At 40.0% G+C, this 27659-nt stretch overlaps 1 protein-coding gene across 4 annotated transcripts; it reads right to left on the bottom strand.

Moving 5' to 3' along the window:
* Positions 1-1412: 1412 nt before the first annotated feature.
* C9 (complement C9) lies at positions 1413-26283 on the bottom strand. Of its 4 annotated transcripts, none has more exons than XM_032095194.1 (12): positions 26167-26283; positions 19973-20090; positions 19158-19305; positions 17745-17892; positions 15958-16096; positions 14283-14498; positions 10587-10827; positions 9068-9196; positions 5001-5179; positions 4564-4792; positions 3638-3817; positions 1413-1577 (listed from the first exon to the last, which is right to left on the bottom strand). In XM_032095194.1, the coding sequence occupies exons 1-11, from the start codon at positions 26250-26252 to the stop codon at positions 3657-3659; spliced, it is 1794 nt and encodes a 597-aa protein (XP_031951085.1). In that variant the 5' UTR covers positions 26253-26283; the 3' UTR covers positions 1413-1577; positions 3638-3656. The 4 variants fall into 4 exon arrangements, with proteins under 4 accessions (XP_031951085.1, XP_031951082.1, XP_031951083.1 ...); XM_032095191.1 differs by having other exon boundaries at positions 19973-20066; positions 26167-26271; XM_032095192.1 differs by having other exon boundaries at positions 19973-20082; positions 26167-26258.
* Between the last annotated feature and the right edge of the window lie 1376 nt (positions 26284-27659).

The raw sequence follows: 27659 nt of genomic DNA, 5'->3' as shown, positions 1-27659 counted from the left end.
GCAGGACCAGTGAAAGGCCATTTTTTGGTCTGATTTTTGTAGCACAGTAGATTTTGTGATTCACTGTTCTCTCTCCTGCTTTCTTTTGTGATGGTTAATCTTGGGTACTCAAAAGTCTTTAGAGTCACTTGTGGTGGGCAGGAGGAAGGTAAAGAATGTTGCAAGGGACTCTTCCAGATCTGGACTGCCAATATGCGAGGGACCAGTCTCATTTATCTGATGACATTTATTGTTTCTGTATTTCCAAACCACTGAGCCTTCATATATCTTTGTTATTAACTGTTTCCTTATATCTTGCTTCCAAGGGAGTCTTCTGATGTCTAGTAGTATAGCTAAATGTGGTGGCTTGTTAACCCCGTGACTCTGTATGTTCCCCTGTTCCCTCCCTAGCCTTGGCCACTCCCTCAGTTTCTCCCTATTTGTTCTTGTACCCCAACCCCGCCCAGGGACCGCCCCGGGCCCCTGACAAAACCATCCCGCACCCAGACCACGCTGTCGCTCTACCTCTGAACGTCGCGGGGACAGGATGTGATTAAAGTCATCTCAGTCCCTCATGAGAGACCCTTCTCTACCTTCTTTACCATCCACTGCGTTGTAACACTGCTGGCTGCTGGAGCCCGATCGCGGGGCTGTCCGAAATGGACTCCGGGATGCGATTAATTGCATGGCCCTAGGGAACCCTCGCTGAGCTTTCAGGCCACAGCAGCCTGCTAGACAGAGTCCAGCAGTTACAACAGCTAAGTTAACATGGCTACCTTTCCCTCAAAGGGAACGCTAATTTCTCCTTGTTGAGAACTATCCTTCCTCCTCACCCTAAATAAATTTTCCAGTAATTGACTGCTGTGTTCAGAAGTCACTGAGGGAGATGGACAGGTAGGTGCAGTGACAACATGACTACATCAGCTTTGTTTCCTTGTTTTGGAAGTTCTGCTAAAAATGTGGATGTTAATATGACAATTCTTCTATCCCTTTGTTAGGTGCCTCTGATTTTACATAAAATCTTTTACTCATTGACACAGTCAAGATACAGTGTTGGACTATTCTGCACATACTGGGAGGAGCAAGAGCAATAACTCTAGTAAAACTGCATGTCTTCATAAACATCCTGGAGATTAATGGCATGAGTTAGATGTGGAATGTAGGGCTGAAATAAATCTGCAAGGCCATTTTGCTGAAGATAATGACTCTTCAAAGTTCTTTTCTAACAATATACCATCAATCAACTGATGCTATATAGATTATTCTTACACTTGTTCTGGATTTGAATTCTTGAAAATCAGTTTGAAAACATAACCAGAAATAATTATGAAAAAAACATAGATAAAGGGGTACCAATATGCCATTGACTAACAAAGGTGGAGTATTCATGTTCTAATGACAGCCACAGACAAAAGGTTGACCACAGCTACTGATCAGCACATCTCTGTTAATATGTTCATTGTTTATTGCTTTTTTTTGATTACAGATCATTTAAGCTGCAGGTGCTTTTAAATTATGCCATTACACTGTTCTTGGGTAGCTAGCTGGCCAGCAGAAACTGTGATTCGTGGAATTGGTTTGAAATCCATTAATGTTTTCTAAAAAAAGAAAAAATAGTGCAGAAGTGTTAGGAAATAGTAGCTAAAACATATATATTTGGTCAAAATTTAAAAGAAATTTTACTCTCACAGCTCATGAAGATCATGATTTTATTGTGTCCCAGGTATGACTGTAATGTAAAAGAATTCTAATAAAGCACAATCTAGACAGAATCCTGTGCCATGTGCTCTGGGATGACCCTTATTGAGCAAGGAGATTGGACCAGCTGACCCACTGTGGTCCCTTCCAACCTGACCCATTCTGAGATTCTGTGATTTTGTGAAGGATGAATGAAAACTCATAGTGTGATTTTCAGAAGACTTAAATTTCAGACTTCTGCTTTGAGAGTGAGTACTCCACATGTCTGAAACCACACAAATATCAGAAGCTAGTTAGGTTAATATTTTTTTCTTTGCCATACCAGAGGAAACATTGGTGAATATGTGTGTGTCATGAATAATCATTGTGGTGTTTGGTCTCATGGCTGAACAGGAACATGTTAATGATACAGTGCAGGAATAAAATTAGGCTGCTTACGAGATTTGTTTTTATTTTAGTAACACCGACTTAATTGAATCAAGCAAAGGCTAACTTCATACCCTGAATTTAACAAGAGGGCAATAGCACTGACCTAGGGAATGTCCCGGAGTAGGGGAACACATAGAAATACTTTCCCAGAATAGTTTCCAATCCTGCAAAAATTGATTCTTAAGAGACTTCCTGAATGAACATGATTATTTACCTTTAATAACCTTCCATTTCTTTGTGTTGAGGTTTTAAAATGCATATTTACTTTTGGTATGCCCATTGTGTGAAGGACCAGTCTTCAGTCTGTTTAAAATCTGCCACTTGCTGGTTTGTTTAATTTACAATACTTACACCTGTCCCCATGATACTACTCTTTGATTTTCCAGAACCGTATCATATTCTTCTCTCAGTGTTATGTTTTCCACCTGTGGAATAACTATTGGACTAAGTAGCTCTGACAGCCTGGAGATGTGGTGCTGTAGGAAGGTGTCTGTAAGGCTGTTAAGTCTTGCCGGCCATGCTTGCTTCAGGGTGCTTCACAGGTGAAATATTAGATGTAGCTGAGCTCTACTGAAGCTGAGAGAGGGCAGTAGAAATCTTCTGATAGATATTTTTGGTGCAGGTAGAGGACATCTTGCAAGTCTTATCATCAAGTAGTTTCAGTGGGGAAACGTTCAACATATTTCCCTGTATTTCCACCTCTTTTCCTCTTGTGGCCTCTCAGAAGGTAAGAATCTTATGGCAACATGTTAAGAATAAAACCCAAACACTTTTTTCCGGGCACGAAAACTATTACTGTTTTCAGCAGGTGAAGAAATATGGGTCTGCCTTGCCAGATTAGAGACTAGAGCATACATCCTCAAAATCCTGTTATGTTTTGTTTGTTTCCTTTCTTTCTTGTTTTTTTTTTTTGTTTGTTTGTTTTGCTTTTCAGTATATAATCTAATAATAATAACAATAATAATTTAATAAACCCCAGCAACCAAAAAACCAACCAAAAACCTGTGAAAAAAGATGTTCCTAGACATTTCTTAAAATATATTTCTTCAAGCTGAACGTTTCAAATCTGCTGTAACACTAGCTTTATCAGATTTAAGCATTCTATTTATCAAGTAAGAGACTTCTATTTATCAAGTAAGAGACTTCAGTCTCCTGAACTGTCTTAGTATTTTTTTTTCTGGAAAACATGTCTGTTCCCTCTCTTTAAGGCATAAGCTTTTTGATGGGTGGTCTGACTGGAGATGAAATCTGGTTTTTTTTGAGAACTGTATTTTAAGTCTATTCTTATTCAGAATTCTGTTCTAATCTTGAGTTCTGTAATATAACATTAGTTGTCAGAACACTCAAATACAAATCTAACCATTCATAAATTTGATACAAGGTGGTTGATCAGCTGTATCAAATCACAGATTTAATTGAAATACGAAAGTGAATTTATTCATCACTTCATCAACTGCGTCTCTGAAATGCCTCAAATATTGGCTGAGCATTTATTCTAAATTGCAGTAACCCATTTAAAGAGGCTGATTACCTGGTTTTGAAGACCATAACTATTTTCCTTCTTCACAGTGCCGTTTTTCAATGCTTTCTCCCTGGCATGGTCTGCCACCAGGTCCTGGTGCAGGATTATTACACTGGCGAGTTCGAGTGCTCTCTCCATTGATGCAGGTGGACCAGGCACTCCAACAGCTCCAGCCTCCATCAGTCACAACTGGTATTAAGACAACAAGCAGGATTACTTCATCTACCTCTTTGAAGGTACACCATGATTCAACTCAGTTATGGTGACCCTGTGGATCATTGCAGCCTCCAGCACACAAGCCATCACAAAGATTTGGCTTTTGAAAATGTGCTTGTCAGTGGCACTGCTTAAGAGCCCTGGGCTTTCAACATTTTTGTCATACTAGGAAACATGCTCTAAGGCCCATTTTGAGCACCTGTGTGTTAAAAACCTGGCCACAGAGAATGAATGTACTGCACAGTACATTATTTATATTGTCAGTTGTGGAACTGCATTCTTTTCCCTTTTACCCTTGTGGACCAACCTAATATTAAAATAGCACAGTAATTGTGAAACATGATCATGTTCTAGCAAACACCAAGCTTGTGCAGAAAACTGAAGACAAAATAGTTTAAGGCATGGTGAGATTGCTTTTGCCTGAAATCAGTTTACCAGTACTGCACCATGCTTCAATAATACTCCTGTGTACTTAAATGAACTTTGTGTCATTCCAAGACACAGTAGTGTATGTGGGACAATGAACTCCAAATTAAAGTATCTTCTTTATGGAAAGAACACAGTAGCTTACATTAACTTCCACACCTTGCCCTTGAGATTTGACAGCAGTAGGTATAAGGAAGTGCAATGAAATGCTTCTGTTCTTATGAAGGCTCATTTTGTCAGCATATTGTTAACAACAACTGTGCTCATTTTAGTTTATTTGGGTATTTACTAACCTTTCACTAATGTAGATTTGGGAATTTGACAAGCGATTCCCTTAAAATAACTTGAGCACATGCAGGTACAGACTCCATCTACCAGCACAAGGGTGCCTCCATTTTTGCAGGGTTCACATTTGCACACACTGTATTCGGTAATGTAGTCTTCAATTGCTCTTTCCAAATTTTGTTTCTTTAAATATGCATCTCTCATCTTAACTGGAACAAGTGTATGTATTGGAGAAGGCTGTAGAAGAAAAAAAGTCCATGCATAACATGCTTTTCCAAAGTTCTGAATCCTTTTGATATAGCTATCACTAGAGTAAACATCTGAAGAAACGGTTAAGAGGAAGAAAATGCATGAAAGTTCATGATAAACTTGGAGTCTCACCTCCATCTTAGAACAAAAGCTTTCAAACTGTAAGAAGCCACAGCTTTGAAGAAGCTATACTGACCCGTTGCTGTATCACTGCTGGAGCATCAACCAAAGATTTAGCCCACTGTATATAATCCTCTACATCAACCACTTTGGATCTTCGTAGTAACATTTCTTTGATTTTAACTGAAAAGTCAATCTTCCCTCCATTAACTAAGGAAAGGACATCATCAATGACAGCAGTATCATTCCTTTCTGCTGCAGAAAAAAGGAAGAGAGGATGAAGAAGAAGGATGTTTAATGTCCATGCATCTGGAAGAACATCTGTACCCCTAGTGCAGCCAGGCCCTCTTTGTAAAATGATTATAGAGGGAACTCTTGGTTGCAGCAGAATTCAGTATCTGTTTGCTCATACCTCTCATGTTGGAGGAAATATTTTATTTTGCAATTAAATTAGAAAACCCTAGATCTCAAAAGAAAAGAAGGGATAGGACAAACTGAGATACATTATGGGGATCATAGTCCTTTGATAACAAGCAAAAGATAATGAGTAATTCTACTGTATCCCCTGAGCTAAACCAAAACAGGGCAGGAATTAGAATGTAGGAGCTTTTGCTTCATAATTAAAATACAAGAGCAGAGCACTGAAAATAACTGCCTCTTCTGCACTTAGTAGTAAATAATCTTCCCTTTTGCAATTTTTATGCCATGTGAAATAAAGCCCCTCTCCAGACACATAAAGGAGCAGAGGGGAACCATGACAGGCAGGGAAACACAAATAGGATAATCAGAGAAAGACAGCCCCTGTTTTGACTCCTCCCAGGCCTATTCCAGCAGAGCCATTAGCCCTGCAGGATAAGGATAGGGCTGAAGGTGAATCAACAGCAAGATGAGTCAATGGAAGGTGTCTCTGGATGCAAAGAATGGCATTACACAACTCAAATACTTAGCATCTATTTAGAGGAGTGCCACTGAAAAGGTTAGGGGGGGTTCAAGGTGACTTTGGGAGGAACAAACTTGAGAGAATAAAGGGATAAAGGCAAAAAAAAAGGGACTGATTGCATGTAGAAAAAGACTGATCTGTGAGCTTGTCTGTTATGTACTGTCCATCTTTGCAGTCTGTCCTGGCTTACCATTAAATTCCATTCTAGTTGTTTCCTAGGGGAAAGGGACTCTATTCTGCATGCATGCATGTGTATGGAGCTCTGTGTGCCGGCATCTAGAGCTGGACAAGGGCTGATAGGGACCTGGTGTTTGTAGTGGTAATAACTGGAGCAGTGACAATACATATGCCAGTGTGTGATCACTAGCAGGTGTCAAGCCAGACTAGCGGGTGAATATAGGATAAGTGGCTTGGGAGCCAAGTACCAGAGCAGCTGTTACTGTGGCCTAGATCTGGTGGCTTTCCATGATGCATTGACAACAACAGTCAGCAAGGGATGACCAACAGATGTCATCTACCTGGCCTTCTGTAAGGCCTTTGACACAGTCCCATATGACTTCCTTATCTCCCAACTGGAGACATACGGATTTGAAGGGTGGACTTGTTGGTGGGCCAGTGTGGGAACCCAGAGTGCAGAGAATATTTCTCTGCCTGTTTTGAGGGGTTTCATCCCCCTGAACAACACAGCTCTTGACCTCTGTCCCTGGAAAAAACTGACTATTATTAGAAAAGAACTAGAAACTATACTAGTGTAAATTAGGTGATAGACTATTATGTAAGATTGTCATAGGGTGAAAAATTTAGAAGTTTTGAGTTTGTTAATGTAGTAAATAGATAAAAGCAAAAAACATCAAAATGGAGGATTGTTGTTGTTCTCCAAACCTTCTTCTTCTTCTTCTACTACTCCATATTCTGCAGTAAAAGTAATTTGGGATGATTGGACAAAGAATTCCACCGTTCCTGGCTGTGTTACTAAATAATTGGTAGAAAAGTAAAAATAATGCATGTTTTTAGTAACCATTGGTTAATTTATCTTTAAAAGGCTGTGTAAATCTTGATAATTGGGCTTTCTCCTGCATTCTCTGCTTTGTGCTGTGTCTGGATCATGCTAGTGACTGTTTTTCTCTGATACAACTTAATAAACAACTACCAAGAAGCAGTGAAAGCTGAGAGTCCCCGTTTATCTCTCAGACTCCTGGCAAGGACTTTAAAAACTCTCTCCCATCAGGAGAGATTTGATTATGGCACGGTTAGTGTCAGGCCAGGAACTGGCTGGATGGACACAGCCAGAGGGCTGTGGTCAATGGCTCTATGTCCAGGTGGAGGCCAGTGACGGGTGGTGTCCCTCAGGGCTCTGTTTTGGGAGCAATGATCTTCACTATCTTCATCAGTGACAGAGAGTGGGGTCAGGTGCACCATCAGAAAGTTTCCAGATGACACAAAACTGAGCCGTTAACACAACAGAAGGATTGGATTCCATCCTGAGACAGCCAGATAAACTTGAGAAGTGGGCCCACAAAAACCTCATGAAGTTCAGCAAGTCCAAGTGCAAGGTGCTGTACCTGGGTCAGGAAATAGCAGGCCTGAGAGAAAAGTGAGAGAACTCATGGATAGCAGCCCTGTCCAAAAGGACTTGGGGGTGCTGGTGGGTGAGAAGCTGGATATGACCCAGCCACGAACACTCACAGCCCAGAGAGTGAAACATGTCCTGGACTGCCTCCAGAGTACCATGGGCAGCAGGGCAAGGGAAGAGATTTTGCCCCTCCACTCTGCTTTCATGAGATCCCACCTACATTCAGCTCAGGGATCTTCAGCACAAGGAAGATGTAGATCCTGTGGAGCAAGTCCAGAGGAAGCCACAGAAATGGACAGAGTGCTGGAGCACCTTTCCTGTGAGGGACATGCTGAGAGAGATGGGGTTGTTCGGCTTGGAAAAGAGAAGGCTCTGGGAGACCTCATTGCCGTCTTCTAGTACTTGAAGGGGGCTTATAAAAAGAGAGGAGGGCAATTTTTTTACTCAGTTAGATAGTGACAGAACAAGGAGGAATGGTTTTAAACTAAAAGAGGAGAGATTTAGATTAGATGATAGGAGGAAGTTCTTTGCCCAGAGGGGAGTAAAGCAATGGAACAAATTACCCAGAGAACCTGTGGATGCCTCATCCCTGTAAGTGTTCAAGGCCAGGTTGGATGGGGCTCTGGACAGCCCGATTTAGTGCACTGAATCCCTTTCCAAAATGGAGTGTTGGAACTAGATAATCTCTAAGATCCCTTCCAACCCATACCATTCTATGATTTTATGTCTCCAGAGCAAGACAAGTGGAGGAGCTGGCTACTGGAGTGGCCAGGGTATCTAGGCCAAATACTGGAGAGACCTCATGGTCCTGGGGTTGATTGAGACCTGTTTGCATATGAGTGTATTTCTAAGGCAACTGGAAGTAAGAGGATCTAAGGGCCAATTGCTGGGCAGACCGAGCACCTAAGGCGTTCACTGGAGACATCGTGAGCGTGAGAGTGTGAGAGTGTGAGAGTGTGTGTGTGTGTGTGTCAGGGAGTCTGCACCAGCAGTGGTAGTGGAGTTGTGGGCCTGGTGTTATATATCTCTGTCACTAACAGGAGAGGCTAACGATGCAATTGCTGTTCAACTGGATATTTCAGGTCAGCTGCTAGAGTTATCTGTACTGATTATATATGTATATTGTGGAGGGACTGAAATACCTGAGGTCTGTGCTGCCTGAGGAGAACATCTGCTCTAGATGAACCTGCTTGAGCAGAAGAGTTGGACAAGGTGGTCTCCAGAGGACCCTCCCAACCATCAGCTATCCTGTGGTTCTGCCCACTAAAAGTTTGCCCACTAAAAGACTTTCTCCCTGATCAGATGGAGAGGAGAAAAGGATGAAGCCACTGGTGCCATTTGTGTTTGCCTGAGTGCTGTCTGTATTTTGTCTGTATTTATTCGCGTGGCCAGTGATGTTTGTATGTATATTTGTGTGTATGCGTCATATAAGTGTGTTCATGTGTATGCATGCTGGGAACACATTCCATGTTTTGACTTGGGAGCATGGAAGAATGTGAATCCCACCTATATTGGTCTACTGGATTTGTCTTTTCCCTAACAGCAATAACTATATTGATTATTCAGAGGAAGCAACTGGTATTATCTTTCCTTAAGCAAAAGACGTAACGTAAACCAAGGATATACTTACATTTGTCCTTCACATGCGTTTTTTCACATTTACCACCATCAACACTAAAATTGGCTCGTATGTTTGTATATGCAATATTGGCATCTAAGTGATAGCCAAGGCATTTCTTCACATCTTCTACAGTGATTCCTGGAAGTAGAAATAGGTAATTAGATAGATTGAATGAGCATAAACACCAAGACATTATTATTCTTACAAAATACATTTCAGGGCTATTGGAAATGATTGTGGCTTTTTTCTTCCCATTTATCTTTTTCTTTTTTCTTGTTTATGTACTCAATATGAGAATGATTGTAATTGAAGTGCCTGAACAGATGCAGGTGAGATTTGTGGTGATTAGGAAAATACCAAAAATGGATTTCTGTTTTCCTTTATCTAGTTGAAAGCAGGTGTCCCTTTAGGGACCATTTTTTCCTTTTATTATATTGAAATTTTGTCTTTTGCAGCTGCTTAATATTTACTCTTTTTACGTGCTAAGTTACTGAATTCTCCCAGTCTCTCTCCGAATCTTAATTATATTTCTCTGCTCCTTTCCCCCAAAAAGGTAATCAGGGCCACTGATCTCTTAAAACTACACTTTTTCTATGAATTCTAATCCTCTTCTACCCACTACTGTTTCCAACACCTCCTTTATCCTTATTGAACTCAAACACATTATCTGAAACTTCACTTTTGTGAAGGAAGTTCTTAAGAAAGAATTTTGCTTGAAATTGGGACTTAAAAAATTGGGACCTAAAAAAAATCCAGAACCACAATTTTGAGGTGCTGAACAGACTAATAGTGGGAAATATAAGTGACATATTTGCCCCATGTCCCTTTGCATAGCTTGAATATTTGAGAGTAATATCGTTATTGGTGCTGCATGCAGCAGGTACTTATTTTCTGATCTCCAAAGTCAATATGAGAATTGCCTTTTTTCACTTTATTCCAGTGTGATCACTTTAATCCAGCACAAACCCACCTGTATTTTAACTGCACGTGAAGGACGATTAATTTTTTACTCTCCTATCTTAATCAGGATATGGAATACTCCAGTGTGAATGTTGAAAGCTATAAAATCAATTTCAACACACCTAAGTGCTCCATATGGTTTCTAGAGAGCACTTCAATTTATTCCTTCTTTTTTGTCACCACCATACTCTTAGAGTGATTGTACCACAAAAAGGTACCAACTAGCAAATAGGATTTAAGGTTTAGGTGGGTTTTCTAGTCTTTGGAGATCTCTTGCGAATCATGCAATTATTGCTAATTATTCACGAGGTTTGTTTAAGGTTTTTTTACCCCTCTCAGTCACAGACTTAAAACAGAGATTTCAAATAATTCTGTAAGTTACAAATGTTGACTCTTCTCTCTGTTAATTGATGTAATTCTATAATGTCACTGGTGTGTCACAAGCAGCATGCACTGAACTGTCCTGTTCTCAGTATTTTTCCACATGCACAGATCTACCATCCCACATCTCTTTGAAAGTCTGAGAACTTGGTGACAATCAGCATAGCAAAGCCAACAAAAAGCATACCTAGTTGAGACATAGCGTAATTATCCAGCACGTAAACCAGTTCATATTTTCCTCCTACAGTTCCAGAGACCGCATAGTGAGTTCCATAGTCTTCTAGGAATTTGAAATACTCCCCCTTGTCATATTCAGTAGGCAGAAATTTTAAATCATCAAGGAAACTATCTCTGAGGCGGATATCACGACTCCGAATTTGGAATCTTCCCAGCTGAATCTGTCCTTTTATATGAAGGAAGGTTTGATTCTGAATGAAGGGAGAAGAAAAAAGAAGGGAGTGTCATTCTGGTATGCCGCATGGCAGGAAAATCTGTGGTAACCTGTTAAGCCCCTGATTCTGTGATGCCATGTTCCCTCTGTTCCCTGCCCTAGCCTTGGCCACTCCCTCAGACTTTCCCTATTGGTTCCTGTACCCCAACCCCGCCCAGGGACCGCCCCAGGGACCCTGACAAAATCACCCCGCGCCCAGACCACGGGGGTCTCTCTCTGCCTTCGGGGGCATCGGGATAGCATGTGAATAAAGCCATCTCAAACTCTCATGAGAGACCCTCTTTTACCACCACTGCATTGTAACACTGCTGGCTGCCGGAGCCACATCGTGGGGCTGTCTGAAATGGACTCTGGGATGCGACCAGTCGCACTGCCCTAGGTAACCCCCGCTGTGCTCTCAGGGAGCTGCAGCCTGCTAGGCAGAGTCAAGCGGTTACAACAAAAATCTGTTCTGTTTTACTTGTAAAGAAGCTGCAGTGCTTTTCACCATGGCATTCAATCTAGCATTATGGAAGAGGGACCAACTTGTTTGATAAAAATTAAAAAGCTCTCTGATTTAAACTGAGGAAGCAGCAAGGGAGTTATTTTAGTTCTTCCAATTTTGCAGAACTCTTCTCTTACTCATTTCAGCAAAGCCTTTGTGATCTATTTGATAACAGGTCTCTTGAAGCACAATGCCTACCGAAAAGTGGCTTTCTGATTTTATAACATTGAAAAGTAGTCGTACATGGCTTGCTAAAGAACAGAAGCTGCCCACTCAGGTCAGATGGAGTTTCCTCTTTGTTTATAAAGTCAGAGCAGAACTAAGTTCTCTCTTTTTTTGGATCACTTCCCTGTTATTCTCAGACTGTCAGAAAGAAGGGCACAGCTCCAATTAAAAACAAAACCTTCCTGACTGCCAGAAAGAAGGGCATAGCTCCAATTAAAAAATCTCCAAAACAACATTATAAAATGAAAATTAATGAGGAAAAAAATCCATTTGATGCATTTGACCCATACATACATTATAAGGCTAGGTATAGCAACTGATATTTTTGTAAATTACACTCCAGGTGGTTTTATATCATGTTCTAAACTAGGATTTAGCTACTGCCCATAACTTGTGAAATAAAATCTTGTGAAATAGTTGCACTTAAGACTGTAAGGAAACACATCCCTTCCAAACCCCATTATTATTTGCAGTATTTATGACTCCCTTAATAGCAGTGCCCAAAAGGAGGTATGTAAGAGGGACCTAGGACCTGACCACCACATTATCCAGCACCATTTAATGGATTTTAAACTGCTGACTCAGATGCTGCTTAAGACTGGCAGAAATCTTCAGGCTTCTAAATCACTGTGAGATTTTTGTAGGTGCCATATTCTTGCCAACCAGCATGCACAAATTATTTCTCTCCAGGTGCCTCCCGGCACCTCCAGGCGCCTCCCAGCACCTCCAGGCTTCTGACACTAACTTTCATGTGAGCCACGGAGGGTTCTCATGCAGGAACTGCCACTCCACAAGCCTGCAGCCCCATGAGTTTGCAGTGATAGAACTCTGCTTGTGACAGATTGTGACTCATTTTCTGAACTGATCTCTGAGCAAGAATTTGAGTCCAAAACTCCTATCCCAAGTCACTAGACTATAGGCTGACAGTAAAACCCCCTGAGCCATAGAGTTTGATCTTTTGCATCTGTGGTTTGAGGTTCAAATGGTTTGTTTCCATCCCAAGAAAACTCATACCAGTACAACAAAGGCAGTGCTGGATTCAGCTTATCTTAATAGTGCAGACCTTCAGCATTATTTTAATTCATCAGTGATAAAACTTAGCTTCGCTTTCCCTTATATCTGTTTGACCTCCAGAGCTCTGAATGGGTCCTAGACAACAAGACTGACAAACCTGAAAATTTTAATAGTTGAGGCAAACCTAGTATTCCTTGCACATGGTATATTTTAGCTCTATGGGCTTGATAGGCTTTGAGTATGATGGCATATTGTAATCACAGACTTTGGCAGGTAGGGTGGAAAAGGGTATATGACCTGATCAGTTGATTCTACTAGCACACAGCTATTGGATTAGGCCATAATGTCATGTTGTGCTCGTTTTGGCTGGGGTAAAGTTAATTTTCTTCACAATGGCTACCATGGGACTGTGTTTGGGTTTTGTGCTGAACACAGGGTTGATAATACAGAGATGTTTTTGTTATTGCTGAACATTGCTTACACACAGGCAAGACCTTTTCTGCTATTTTTACTGCTATGCTGGCAAGGGAGCTGGAGGTTCTTGGGAGGTTGGGGGAGACACAGCTGGGACAGATGACTCAAACTGATCCAAAGGATTTTCCATACTATATGACATTGGGGTCTGTGTATAAAGTGGTTTGAAGATGGAGGAAGGGGGGGATGTTTGGAGTGATGGCATTTGTTTTCCCAAGTCACTATTACACGTGATAGAGTCCTGCTCTCCTGGAGATGGCTGAACACCTGCTTGACCGTGGAAAGCAGTGACAGAATTCCTTGTTTTGCTTTGCTTGTTTGCATGGGTTTTGCTTTCCCTGTTAAACTGGCTGTATCTTAGCCCATGAGTTCTCTTATTTTTACCCTTCCCATTCACTCCCTGATCCTGCTGCTGCCTGGGGCTTGTCTGCTGGCTGGGATTCAACCACAACATGTCTAGCATCACTTTTTGTGATCTATCTTGTTTTGACCTCACTAAATGCTAAGGCTACTTCTTTACTGTCAAATAAAATGGGGTAGGGTCTTTCCGCTGTTTCAAAGGGCAGGTAGTGGTATGGCTTGTGTGCAATCCCAAAATGGGCTTGCTTTTCTCCACACTGTCTACAAGAACATTCCCTTCAAACATGCTGTGGGGAAGTGCAGGATGGGCATTGCTTATGAGAGCATGAGAGCTAGCACTGACTAAAGTCACGGCAGCATGCTGCTAAAACTGTGAATTATCATGCACCAGTGCTAGTGCCTGTGCCTTTTAGTCCTGGCTATTTTATTTGTCCGGATGTACCCAAATGTCTGAGATCTGATCTTTCAGTTGTTACTAAAATTTATTTTGTGTTTATGTAGTGTAGGCGTACTCAGTGGCAATTTCTCATCACAATACTCGATCTAATTTGCCCACATTGCACTAGATCAGAGTGCTCTTTAATCAGGATGAGACCAGAGGTCTTGATCCTTTCTGACATCAAGCCCCTGATGAAGATGAGAGTGCTTGCTAGTCAAAGATAGAACAGTGGGAAAAAGAAGATACTTTGAGTTGCCCTTTGGCCATGTCTGAAATCTTAACCCTACTGTCACTTGTATTTCTTTTTTTTAAAATAAATGACAAAAGAGCACCAGCTGACTAGAATACTTAGACTATTATTGCCTTATTCTAACACTGCATAAACCATACAATTTGTGAAATAGTTACATTAAGACCTTTAGAAGAATTGACTCACCCTTTCTGTGTAGCTTTGCAGGATGGAACCAAATGTATAATTCTTTCTGTAATCATATTTGAAATTTCCTTCCGAAGGAGTTTTACTTCCATCAGTAGGTGTGTATTTCAGAGAGAAGCCAGCACTAAAATGTTTCTGTTTTTCTATGTAAACCTCTCGTAGCATTTTCACACGATCATTGTAGTACACAGATGACAAAGTTTTGTCTGCTTTTGTCTGTAAAGAAAAGGTTGTATGAGAAAACAAAATAGGCAGTAGTAGAAAAATCTATGTAGCACTTTAAAGCTGTACCTTTTACAGAGGATATCAATGCATTTTCTTACAGCTCTTTTTCCTTTTAAACCAAAACAAATGGAAATAGCACTTCCTCCACAAACTATCTCGTCTGGATCAGTTCAGTGGTTCAAAAGTGAACAGAAAACTGCAATGGCTATAATTTAGTAAGTATTAAATCTCAGCATGTAACACTGTTAAAGTAATTTATGTGTGCCAACAATCCCTTCACACGGTCTACAACTTCCTTGTGAGGGGTAGAGGAGGGCACTGATCTCTTCTCCCTGGTGACCAGTGAAGGAAGGGCTTGAAATTGTGTCAGGGGAGATTTAGGTTGGATATTAAAAAATGTTCACCCAGAGGGTGATTGGGCACTGGAACAGGCTCTCCAGGGTCACAGCACCAAGCCTCAAAGAAGCATTTGGACAATGCTCTCATGTGACTCTTGGGGTGTCCTGTGCAGGGCCCAGAGTTGGACTCAATGATCTTTGTGGGTCTCTTCCAACTCAGGAGATTCTCTGACTTTATGTGAGGAATAATAGTCTCTCTTTCCTAAAACACAGTTAAGATTTGCTAAAAGCTCCTGACTTCTGAAATAAGTCAGAATTATGATTCTGCCTTCTTTTCTTACAGAAAACAATAACTAATTCAGAATACCTGTTTCAGTGTTTATTTTAGCATACTTTAGCAGAACATCACATTTTAGCAACTGAAAATTGTTATACAGCAAAATCAAATATAACCAGAGATCTCTGGGTCAGATTTATTCATTTTGGGAAGGACCTAGTTTAAATTGTATTTGTTTCATCAAGTTCCTACTTACAGTAATCTAGGAGGCAAAATTATGCTCTGATTTCCGAAAAGTATCTGACTTTTTTTCAACGATCAACATTTTTGGTGTTCAAACTTCACTGAAAGTCATAGTCTGAAACTTAAAAGCCTAACAGATTTTTTTTCCCCAGTGGGAAGAAGAAAATCAGCACTGATTAGACAAAACAAGTAGGACAAGAATATTGTAATATTATGTCTGCCTTTTTATCAGTGGCTTTTACATGTCCTTGAAAGTGTAGCTTCTTTGCTCTTCTTCGTAGTAAAAGTTGGGTATCATAATCCTTTCTGTACATCTTTTGTTCATTTCCTCTGCTCATATTTTAAACCTTCCAGAAAGATAGTTTCATTTACTGTGCAAGGGTGCAGCAACGAAGATGCGGCAATTTATCTGGCATAACTGAGCCTAACTGCTGAAGTAAATGTTAACATAAGATGTTTTCCTCCAGACGTTAGCACAAGCTTGAGCCTAAAAAGCTGCTGCCTGACTCGAGATATACTGAGTCTTCCAAGAGTATGCCAGGACCTGACTTTCAATTAAACACATCCTAGTTTTCAAAGGACTTAAACTTACATCATAAGTGAGAACAGCCACGTTCCATGGCTTGCGGTAGTATGTCCGTGTGTTCCCATCACGCACCCGTTCACAAAGACCATTGAAAAAGTCATTGTCAAATGGGCTGGCCAGTGGCTGCATTCCTAAAACATTGATTCTACAAGAAAAAACCAAGAGAAATTATACTTCAAAAGAGGGGATGTCAGCACACATGACCTGTAGACAATGGTATGAAGAGTGGAAGAGTCATGTTTTGTAAGAGATGGAGATTATAGCTGTGAAACTGAATCTTGCTCCATCCAAGCAGCTTGCCTCATCTCTTGTGGTCTTGTCCTCTGAGTATTGGAGATAAGGATACATCTTTTGTAAAGTTCTTGAAGGAACGTGTATGAGAAATAAACAAATAAAACATTAAACATCAAACATGGTGAGAACCTTAGGAATAAAAGGAGGTAAAAACCATTTTTGTTTGACCAATATATTTGTGAGAAAGAACATTTGCTCTTGACCAGTACATGTGAGAAAGCATTCCTTGTAGATTTAAAATGTACATCTCAACTATGTATATATATTTTTAATAATTTATATTTGTTTGCTGGTAGATACTTGGTTATCAACATCCATCAAAACTTTAGAATGAATATACAGCTACTCCTAGCATTGTCTCATTTTGCAGGGTGTGACCTAGTGGAATACCGGCATTTCTTGGAGCATAAGAGAGGAAATCTAAACCCTTACGAAACTAGGAAAGCAGGCACAACAGCTGTATAGCTCTGTGCATCTATATACTGATGTACAAGAAATATTTCCAAAAATAACTGCTCCTTGGAGGATTCTGTATAAGTTTTTTGCCCTTTTGTGCCTGTTTCATACATTTCAATCTTTTAATTTCCAATATTTAAATCTGAAAAATATATGTGTACCTGTCTGAGTGTAGAAAGTGGTAAACAAATCATCAATCACCAGCATCGCTACTGAGTCTCTATACTACGTTTTATCATGGTAGATTTTAGTAATAGATTGTAATAGAAACTTTTTAAATTGCTTATATATTTGGTTTACTTCCCCATGCTAAAAAACACAGCACTTTTGCTCTTGCACAGTAAGAAATGAAATGAAAAGGATGTATACTTTTCATTAAACACATGGTGATGCTGTAGTATACTTTTATCTTCTGTTCAATTTGGATTGCTGCCTTCTAACTCTATTTATAGGTAAACAATATGTCACGTTTTCTTTCTCTTAGAGATGAAAGAAACCCAGAAGGGTCTGAGAGCAGAAAGATTCATTTTCAACTTAGATTAATGATGAAAGCTCCTGTAAACAACAAAGATCTGTGAAGGGGAGAATTCAATACTGGAAAAAAGCTGCACGCAAAGTGTTTTTGCACTAAGGCATCCCATTGTATAAGTAGTCAAGAGATATTTTCTCTCTTTTAGACATGCATTTTAGTAAAGTAATTGGGAATTACTGATTAGTTGTGAAATATCATTAGAAACAAATCTATACATCTATAAACTTTACATTTAAATAATATGTAAGTTTATTCATGTGATGTCTATGTAGGGCTCTATTTACTAACATTATGATTGATTTACACTGTCTGCACATTTTATCCTCACAAGTATACAAAATAAAATGGTAGTTAAGTGTTCTTTCAAAGGCTACATAGCATTTCTTAATACAAATGCTACCATGATTCAGATTCCACTTTTGGGAATGTCACTGTGTCCAAGTTTTTTCAGCTGGCTTTGGAGTCAGTCCCAAATTCTTCACTAGACCTAGTACTACATTTTACTACATACCCGTGTCCTGCAGTCCTACCAATTTCAGACACATCAATTTCATGGTTTTTGCATGGTGATCGTGGGTCAGATTCACAGTCATCTTCATCAGAATAGTCTCCACAGTCATTATCTACATTGCATACAAGTCTTCGCTTTATACATCGACCTGATCAAGGAATAAAACATTGCATGAATGCATTTTTGTCAAGACGGACTTTAAATGGCCCCCTCAGCTACTCTTTATTAAGATCTTCCCCTAGGTATATTTCTACTATTGTCAGGAGGGATTAAAATCCTATACTCTGCCACTTTCAAATAAAAACCCCTGCATACTACTGTATTGACATATAAGCTAGTAGGATGACTGAGAAAAGTAAGTGGCAGGAGAACTGCTGTCATCTGAAGAAAATTGTTAAATGCTAGATGGTGCTGTAGTAAACTTCAGTTGTTAGGTTGGTTGGGATTTTCTTATTTGTATTAAGAGAATACAGGAAAATACCAATTAAACATCAACAAAGAATTCTTTTGAAATAATTTAAATTGTTGTTATTTGGACTATATTATTTGAATATTATATGAATAATATGTACTGTCCAAAACTATAGTGATTTCTAAAGCAACAGGGTTTACATATCACAAGTTTTACAGCGACTCTTTTTTTTTTCCTACAGGATTTAAAGACTTTGGTAAATTAGCCATAGCATAATAAAACAACACTTTGATACCATCAACCTCACCTGTAAATGCCGCACAACGCCGGTGAAATAGTAGTTAAGGGTCTATGTTCTAATTTTGAATTGCTTTATTTGCACTTTTCAGTATTTGAGCTAAAAACAATACCAAAAATGTCTTGGAACTCCAAATTAATTTACTATCTTTCTCTTTTTGTTTTGACTAGTTTTACTACTATTAACTTTTCCTACTTTGTTTTGATTTCTGATGAATCTTGAGCACTACATTCATATGCCTTGTATTACTTTACAAATTTATACCTTATTTTGGATCTAGATGCATTCTGGTCTCCAACTAACATCTATCAAACCAGTTAGATCACTAAACTTCCATATCCATTCTGTTAAAATTCCTTCAGTCCTGGTTTTTTTCCTGGTGATTTTTCATAAAACTAGTGATTCAATAGCAGGTGGGGCAGTTAAGCTAGAAGAAAGGATATGGTCAGCATGGTCAGCTTCTAATCATGGAGTAGAAGTTACAGATGAAATTAAACTAGATGCAAATTAAAATGGAAGATGAGAGGAATGTACCCCTTCGTAAGTGGTTTTGCTGCTGTGGTTTTGGCATTGTGGCTTTGAACCCACCTGTCCATGGACTGTTTTTAAATGCTAGCATGAGGCTGATACAACGTATTCACAGAAGTAAAATGTGGTTTCTGAGTTACTGCTTTACTTGCTATGGCATGAAAACAAAACTTACCCGAACTGCACTGAAAGTCAGTACCACAGTCTGGTTCTGGTTCTTCAGGACAGACTTCACTGGTTTTACAGGTTTGTGTGTCTCCTAGGGCTTCCAGGCATGCTCTTCCACCAAACTGCCCGAATCTTTCAATACGTCTGGAGCGAAACTTGAAAGGCAAATAACATTATTAATATTGCTCAGAGAGAAAAGAGAACTCTACCAGAACTCCAGGGTTTCCAGCTGAACTTAGAACTTTCTAAAATGAAATGTCTTTGGTGAATTTTTTTGTTGAAAATCCATAGGCACAATTCATGCTTAAAATAACATTGAATTAAGAATTATGTTTAATAATACTTAGCTAGTATGTAGAGATGCTAATTTTTCACTATTTAGTTTACTATACTATTTTGTTTATTTCACTCCAGTGTGGAAATGCATCGTTTATATTTTGTATGCTTTCAAGTCTTTGATTTTTTAAAGTCTTAAAAGAACTCCCCAAAGAAAATAAACATTTGCTTTTGAAAAACAAAATAATTAAAAAAAATAAAAATAAATTGAAAAATAATGTTTTAAACAAAAACACCCACATGGCCAACATAGGTAATTTTTATGAAGAAAATATTTTGAGTGAGAATACTTGAGCAGTATTGCAGAACTGGATGTAGTATTCTCTTACTCTATGGCTTCAAATCTGACATTATTTTGGGTTTCATCAAATCATGAACATACCAGTATTAAAAGCTGAAATCTGACATTTTGTCATAACCAACAGGCAGACAGATATCATCCCTTTGGTTGTGACTTTGGAACAAAGACTTCCAAGGACAACTTACCCTTTGAGTGGTGCATGGGTCGCAGGGCCCCCACGCGCTCCAGCTGCTCAGTTTACAGTCTATTGGAGATGGAGCATTCAGTTCCCTTATTCCCCTGTAAAAAGCTTTTTCTGAAGAGCTGTCAAACAAAATATTCCAGTACAGTCCTGGGCAGTATACTAAAATCACATGTGAGTTTTTATTTAAACCATAGACCAGTATTTTGGAAGCATCTTCAAGCTTTCTGTTTCACTTTCACAGCGGTACTGAGACGTATCAACAGCTGCCTAATATTAAATTTTTTGGTTGTTTAAAATTACATTAAAATAAACTTTGAAGACTTAATAAGCCAGGTCTTTTCCCCTTTTTTAGATCTTTGTGCATACAAATGCTCTTCTGGTGGGTCATGTTATTGAAGAGAATGAAACAATAATATACAGAGAACATCTGCAGTCTCCTATTCAGACAGTGGTTGCACTCCCCAATACGTAAAGCTAAAGACAAAGATACAGCAGCATATCTCAAATGCATGTAGCACTTCAATACATCTTTATGATTTTAGCTTATTGACTTTGATGGTGTTGCTCTTAAGCCTGGATAAAAGCATAAATGCTTTCCAGAGTTGAAAGAAGACTCATAAATAAAGGTATTACTTGGTAACAGGATAACTTACATTGCTAGAAAAAACAGACATGTTTAGCTGTCTTACTATTCTTCAGCTTGCCAAGTTGAATACTCTTGCAGTTAGGCCTACTTTTTTTTAGAGCGACTCGTCGTTTTGGTGCTCAGTTCTAAATACCATCAAACTTCTAGTTTTCAGTAAGTGTAAGGCCATCACTTAATAGAAATCAAGTTCCCTTAAAGCACCCACTGGTATATATTAAAAACTGATGCACTGTAGAATGACTTACCAAGTTTAAAAAGTTTACTGGTGACTTAATCTTCACAGGTAGCAGTAGTAGATAGCAGAGGAATAAAGGAGCAATGAAGTCTGACTTGCCTTGTTTACTCTCAGTAACTTATTGCAATTTGGCCTTACATTTGAACTATTCATCCTCTGTGAAGCAATCTCTCTCTGCATCTCTCCAAGTTAATGCTCTTGCCTCTGCTCTACAATGGCACCTTCTTTGTTGAGCCGAGCTGGTTGGCAGATTGCAGCTCCTGCAGTGTGAGGTACGTATGGGTTTTCATTGCGGGCAGGGCTTTGCCCTCCGCTCTTTGACCCCCTTACGTCATACAAATACTGCAGGAGTCCAAACAAATGTAATCTGATTCCACAAGATTAAGAAATCTGCAGTTTGGATGAGAAAGACATAGAATTTGGTCCAACTCTCGGGTGCCATTTATTCTATGTTCAGTTTACATGTGTACTAAGTTGTTATTGAGACAATAAATTGACTTTTTTTTAGCTATCAAGTCTTCACCAGCTCAGGGATCACAGGCTTGCCCAACACTTGCCGTGACAACTATTAAACAAGAAATAGGTTACCCAGGGAAAAGGTAGAATGTCCTTCCCTGGAAATATGCAACACTGTTGGCAGGACGTCTCGATAACCTAATCTAAAGCCCTGTTTTGAAGACAACATCATAGATGATCTTCAGAAGTTCCTTTCAACATACTCAGTAGGTCTATGAAATTCTGGAAAGCTGAACTGTGTTGCAGTGTAAGGGGCTATAGCCACTATGACCCCAGAGGGAACGACAGCGTTTGAGTCCTGGTGGTCAGGCACCAATGTCTAAGATCACCTCTGTGGTGATGGTGAGTTCCCATAATCCTCAGTTTCCTTAATTTGCTTATTACAAGTTGGTTGGTTTCTGTTCTCCCCTAGTTTTATGTAGAAAGCCATAAATATTTATCCCCTTAGTTGCATATGTATCAGTTCTGGAAAGTTCTGCGTAACATGATGCCCCATTGGTTGTTCCCTGTGATCCCTCCTACAAGTTATGTCCATTGGCTACTTCCTAGTTAACCCCTCCCCTACTGCCTTGCACAAGTGGTTGTTACCCTTATCCCTGCCTTCCTTTCCCTGAGTATAAAACCTCTGGACCCTCTTGTAAAATTGGCTTTTCATGCCTGGATCCTTCATCTGTGATAAACCTGCTCATGGAACCCACACGGAGAGTCCATCCTGCTTCTTCGCCTCTGCTGATGCCTCTACCACCCTAGCCTGGGGCTTGCTCCTCAGTGAGGGGCTCGCCCTCCAACCGCTGTGACTTGCCTGCCAAGGGCTGTCATCAGCGAGACGCTGTGCCACCCTCCAAGCTATCCCTAGGCTTGGTGTCTCTGTAGGGTATTTGAAATTTGATGTAGCCTCTTAAAAAGCAACTCTTTCATCTGTAATTAGCTCATCTTACTGATACTTCATGCTAAGCAAGCAACTCTTGAAAAGTTCCTGTACAGTTTTCTATGAAGTATTTTCTTACCACTCAGCACAACAGTAATGTCAGCAATGGGAAAAAATTAAAATCTACTGCTCCGGCAAATGAATGAGAATCAGTTTGTTCCTCACTGTAGCTGCAGAATGCCTTTCCATCTCCTTACCGATGGAGGACTGCAAACATCTGAGTAACAACATCTGTTCTGGTATCTTGGGTTGAAGACTGACAGGTTCTCCTTAAAGTTAGTAGGAGTGAGAACCCTTAGATGCTAGACCTATAAGATATATTGAAGCACTTAATGGAATTTACGAAAGCAGATATTTATCGTATTCCTAGTAGTTACCAAGTATTCTGATGTTAGACAAATTTACATTGAAATATATTTCTGAACTTCTAAATTAATGTAAAAACAGAGCCAAAAACCCGTACAGGCAAGAAGAATTAATCATGGAAAACAGCCACATGCCTAGAGAAGCAATCAGACTTAAACTATTTCAGGTCCTAAAGATTCTCCCAGAGGTTGTTGTCATTATTTAGAGTCTAAAATAAAAACCACAGGCAGAAAAGACTGAGTTGAAGTTTCCAATGCAAATGGAACTCTTGCCATCACCTGTCTGCAAACCTGAGCTGATGGTAGTCTCTGACTGACTTTTGGGTGACAACATTTTTCACATAATTAAAGATCTTTTCCAACCTAGGTGATTCTATCATTTTATGATAATCACAATTTAACAACTTTTGCAAGAATATTCATTGAGTGATGTACATACACCCATGGGCCTTCTCCAGCATACTGTATGAGGTTCACATGATTTGCTGCAGATCCAGCTTTAGGGTTTTGAATTTACTTGAGGTTAGAGAAATAAAAATAATAATAAAAAAAAGTCAGAAAAATTTCATTGCAAATGATTCATAAAGTCTGAAACACCACTATTGCATCCACTATAGATTATCTGGGAATTCAAAGGGACATATATTCATCAACATTGTTTACAAGAACCAAGATAGTACAAAAATTTGCAAACTTGTCACCTCCATGTTAAATTTGAAGTAAAAATGTTTCTGAAAAACCACATTGAAGCAGATACTATGTCACACAATTTATATAGGAGAGGAGGTAAAAGCAGTTCAGCTGCTGAAACACATCACTGAAGGTGACAGCTGGGAGCATAAACTTCAGAGACAGGCATGGAAATCAAAACATCTTCTCTGCTATCCTTTATTGAGAGGTTTGAGGGACAGAAGAGCACTCTTTGGAAAGCAAAAGCTGTTTCACAATCAGTACACAGAACTATTTGCACCTTGTCTTGGATTGCACAGTACACTCTATACACCCTCAGGCCACACAGCTCTGATGATTTGCTGTTGAGTCATATTTCAGAATAGCGGGCTGTTGACTTCATCAGTTACAAAACAGATGACTCAAAAAAAAGTCTTGATTTTATAATTATCACTGACCAAGAAATAAGGCATATCTTTCTTGAATTTGAAGACATGATAGCATCACTTGAGAGCATACTTTGCCAACTGTAGTTGCTAGCACCGTCTTCAAGCTGCATAGCCTTTGGTATGCTGGGGAGCTGGACTGCTGGCCAGTTTTGTCTGCTATGTATTTTCTCTAATAATCATGTCTTCTGTCTGAATGGTTTCTAACTGAAGATACACAATTAAACGTGTTTTAATTGGATCTGAATGTTAAAGTAGCAATAACCACCAAAACATAAGGAGCAAGGGCCTGACCAATATGTGGTGGAATGACTCCATCAGGGAACAAGAGAAGGGCTGCAGATGTCATTTATCTGGAGTTCTGTACAGCCATTGATACGGTCCCCCACAACGTTCTTCTCTCTGATTTGGAGAGTGATGGATTCAATTCCATACTGATAGATGGATAAGAAAGTGGTTGGATGGTCACATCCAGAGGTTAATGGTCAATGGCTCAGAGTCCCAGGGGACATCAGTGACAAGTGGCATCCCTCAGGGGTCCATACTGGGACCAGTGTTATTAACTAACTTCATTAATGTTGTAGATGAAGGGATCAAGTGCACCCTCAGCAAATTAGCAGATGACACCAAGCTGAGTGGTGCTGATGACACACCTGAAGGATGGGATGCCATCCAGAGGGACCTGGACAAACTCAAGAAGTTGCCCATGGGAATCTGATGAGGTTTAACAAGACCAAGTGCTGATGCTGCACCTGGGGAGGGACAACCCCCAGTATCAGCACAGGCTGGGCATGAACAGACCCAGAGCAGCCCTGCCCAGCAGGACTTGGAGGTGCTGGTGGGTGAGAGGCTGGACATGCCCCAGGCATGCCACTCACAGCCCAGAGAGCCAAACGTGTCCTGGGCTGCATCCAGAGCCCCGTGGGCAGCAGGGGAGGGAGGGGATTCTGCCCCTCTGCTTCACTCTGCTGAGACCCACCTGGAGCACTGCATCCAGCTCTGGGGTCCCTGCACAGGAGGGACAGGGACCTGTAAGAGAGTCCAGGGGAAGCCACTAGGATGATGAAAGGGATGGAGTACCTCTCCTGTGAGGAAAGGGTGAGAGAATTGGGATTGTTCAGCCTGGAGAAGAGGCGGCTTAGGGGTGACCTCACTGCAGCCATCTCATAGCTGAAGGGAGCCTACAAGAAAGATCCAGAGGGGCTTTTTACCAGAGCATGGAGTGACTGGATAAGGGGGAACAGATTAGAAGAGATAAGAAGATTAAACATTAGGAGGAAGTTCTTTGTTGTGAGGGTAGTGAGGCATTGGCACAGCTTGCCCAGAGGAGTTGTGGATGCCCCGTCTGTGGAAGCGTTTAAAGCCAGGCTCGATGGAGCTCTGAGCAACCTGGTCTAGTGAAAGGTGTCCCAGGTGGGACCTTCAAGATTATCTTGTCCCTACCCCTCTGCCATGTGCAGGGACACCGCCCACTAGACCAGGTTGCTCAAAGTCTTTCCCAGCCTGGCTGCAAACACTCCCAGGGCTGGTAATCCACAGTGTCCCAGAGAAACCTGCTCCAGTGTCTCACTACCCCCAAAGTAAAGAACTCCTTCCTAAAACCTAACCTAAATTTCCCCTCGTTCAGAGTACATGCATTACTTCTCATGCTATCACTATAGTTCCTGATGAAGAGTACCTCTCTAGGTTCCCTGTAGACACCTTCAGATGCTGGAAGGTCTGGGGACTATGAGGTCTCCACACAACCTTCTCCAGGCTTAACAGCCCCAACTTTCTCAGTCTGTTGTTGTAGAGGAGGTGCTTCTGTCTTCTTATTAACTTTGTGGCTTCCTCTGGGCTGGCTTCAACATATGTCTAGTATAAGGCTCACATTTTTTCATCACTTAGTTTTGACCATTCTTGTAAATGACACAAACATTTCTGGTAGCGTAGCTCTTTAGATGTTTTCACGTGATCATTTGGTAGGGACTAGGCCTTTGTTCTCCTAGTGATACTTGCAGTGAAAACACAAGGGCTATATTTTCTAAGATTAGAAATAGGCAATCTAGGAGACTTTAAATATTAAGAGAAGTACTATCAGCATTAAACTGTGCATCTTCAGAAAGAAATAGATTGAAACTTGCATGCAACAGAAAAAAGATACCTGAGCTTTACCTGCCTCCAAAAATATGGCTTCAACTACTATCAGTCACTTTTTTTGTGTCACGTATACCCAAAATAAACAGATAAACCATTGCTTATCTGAATCCTCAAAATACAGCAAGAAGTAGTTTTCTTTTTCATAGGATATCTGACCAAGGTACCATTAGAAATGTCCATATGGGATGTTTAAACTCTGTGTTAGAGAAACAAAACAGTGGGGACAGCTGCAGAAGACAAAGAACACTTACCTTCTGCTTTCCCCCCAAAGTGAGGCAACCATCTTTGCATTGCATAGTATGGCTAGAAGCTGCAGGATAACATGCATGATTCTCATTTTGTAGGTGAATAGACTAGAATTGTCATGACTGAATTTGTAATTTATTTATTCCTTTTGTTATTTATTACCTAGAGAACAAACAAAGCTGTGTGTACTGAAGAATGCCAGTAACTGGCCAAATCTGCCTTACTGTAAGTGCTCTAAAGTCCACTTTTCAGAAAATGCCACTTTTTTCCTGAATGGGGAAATACTGTGAAGCACTTGCAAGGTTAAAAATAAACCAATTTTGTTTAACAGTACCTTTTGAATATAGGAAAGACATTATGTATGGAATTAATAGAGCCATTAACTGCCTAGTAAATCTGTCATAACAGTGACTCATGTAAAGAAAAATAGTTCCCAAAGTAGAGCTGTTTACAACAGCAAGTTCAGTGTATAACAGCTTTGGAGTCTTCATTTGGGGTACTGGAGGACTGAAGTCCCAAGATTCCTTTTTTATTCCTCCCCCAGCCAATATAAAGGAACAACACAGTATTTTTTGTGGGTTTGAATGAGACTAAAACTCATCTAGAGCTTTCACTCTGTAACAAAAAGCCAAACCACAAGCCAGCTCTTTAGAAGGGCATTCCTTCTCAGTAGTTTTCTGTAATCCAGATGTAAGGCGTCCTGTGTTGGACACAGTCACAAGACAGAAGTCACTCATAAATAACCCGCTTTTTAGCTGTTAAGAATTACATATCTGGATGCAATCTTAAAATAATTATAATGGGTAAAGATATTCCAAATTACCATGTCTCGGTCCAGCTTGATGAATCCAGTGACAATAAACTCATTTATTAGGCAAGAATGCAAGACACAGACACTTGTAATATTGTTTCATCATACCTGCTATCACAGTTCGTTGTTCTTTAAGACAGAGACTCAGAGTAAACAGCTATTCAAAGTTAGCTAGCAGACCAGTAAACATCTTTGGTCAGCTTGTAAGAGGTCCTGCTAACAAGCTCTGAGTGACCAGCCTGATGGCCATTTCAAAATCTAGGACTGACCAGCAGTGATTTAAATCCTTAACTGAAATGCTAGTAAAATATATTCCTTCATATGGGCATTAAGACGGTCAATTGTCCTCTTAGTTTTACTAATAAATTACACGGTGCCATGCAGTCAAGAAGATAAAAAACCCCCAGACTGTAACTCTGTGTACCCCTTAACCTATATTTCAAGCTGGATAACAAACCCCTTGCAATAAGTTGTTTTTAATCCCTTAACCATCAAACAATATTAGAAATAAGCAGAATAGTCTAAAACAACAGCTTACTAACGGATTTATTTTTTGTTTAGCTCTCTCTGTTAAAGGAGTTACGTAATTTCTTCCAAACATGAGAACATGTTCTAGTTTAGATTTCCCAGCATCTGTTTAGATCTCCTGCAAAACTGGAATACACAAGTTGAATTATTGAAACTTCT

The sequence above is a fragment of the Corvus moneduloides genome, chromosome Z, assembly GCF_009650955.1.
Source record: "Corvus moneduloides isolate bCorMon1 chromosome Z, bCorMon1.pri, whole genome shotgun sequence".
In the NCBI taxonomy this organism is placed as follows: domain Eukaryota; kingdom Metazoa; phylum Chordata; class Aves; order Passeriformes; family Corvidae; genus Corvus; species Corvus moneduloides.
Note: the sequence above shows the minus strand (reverse complement) of the source record. Positions and strands in the feature narration are given on the sequence as shown.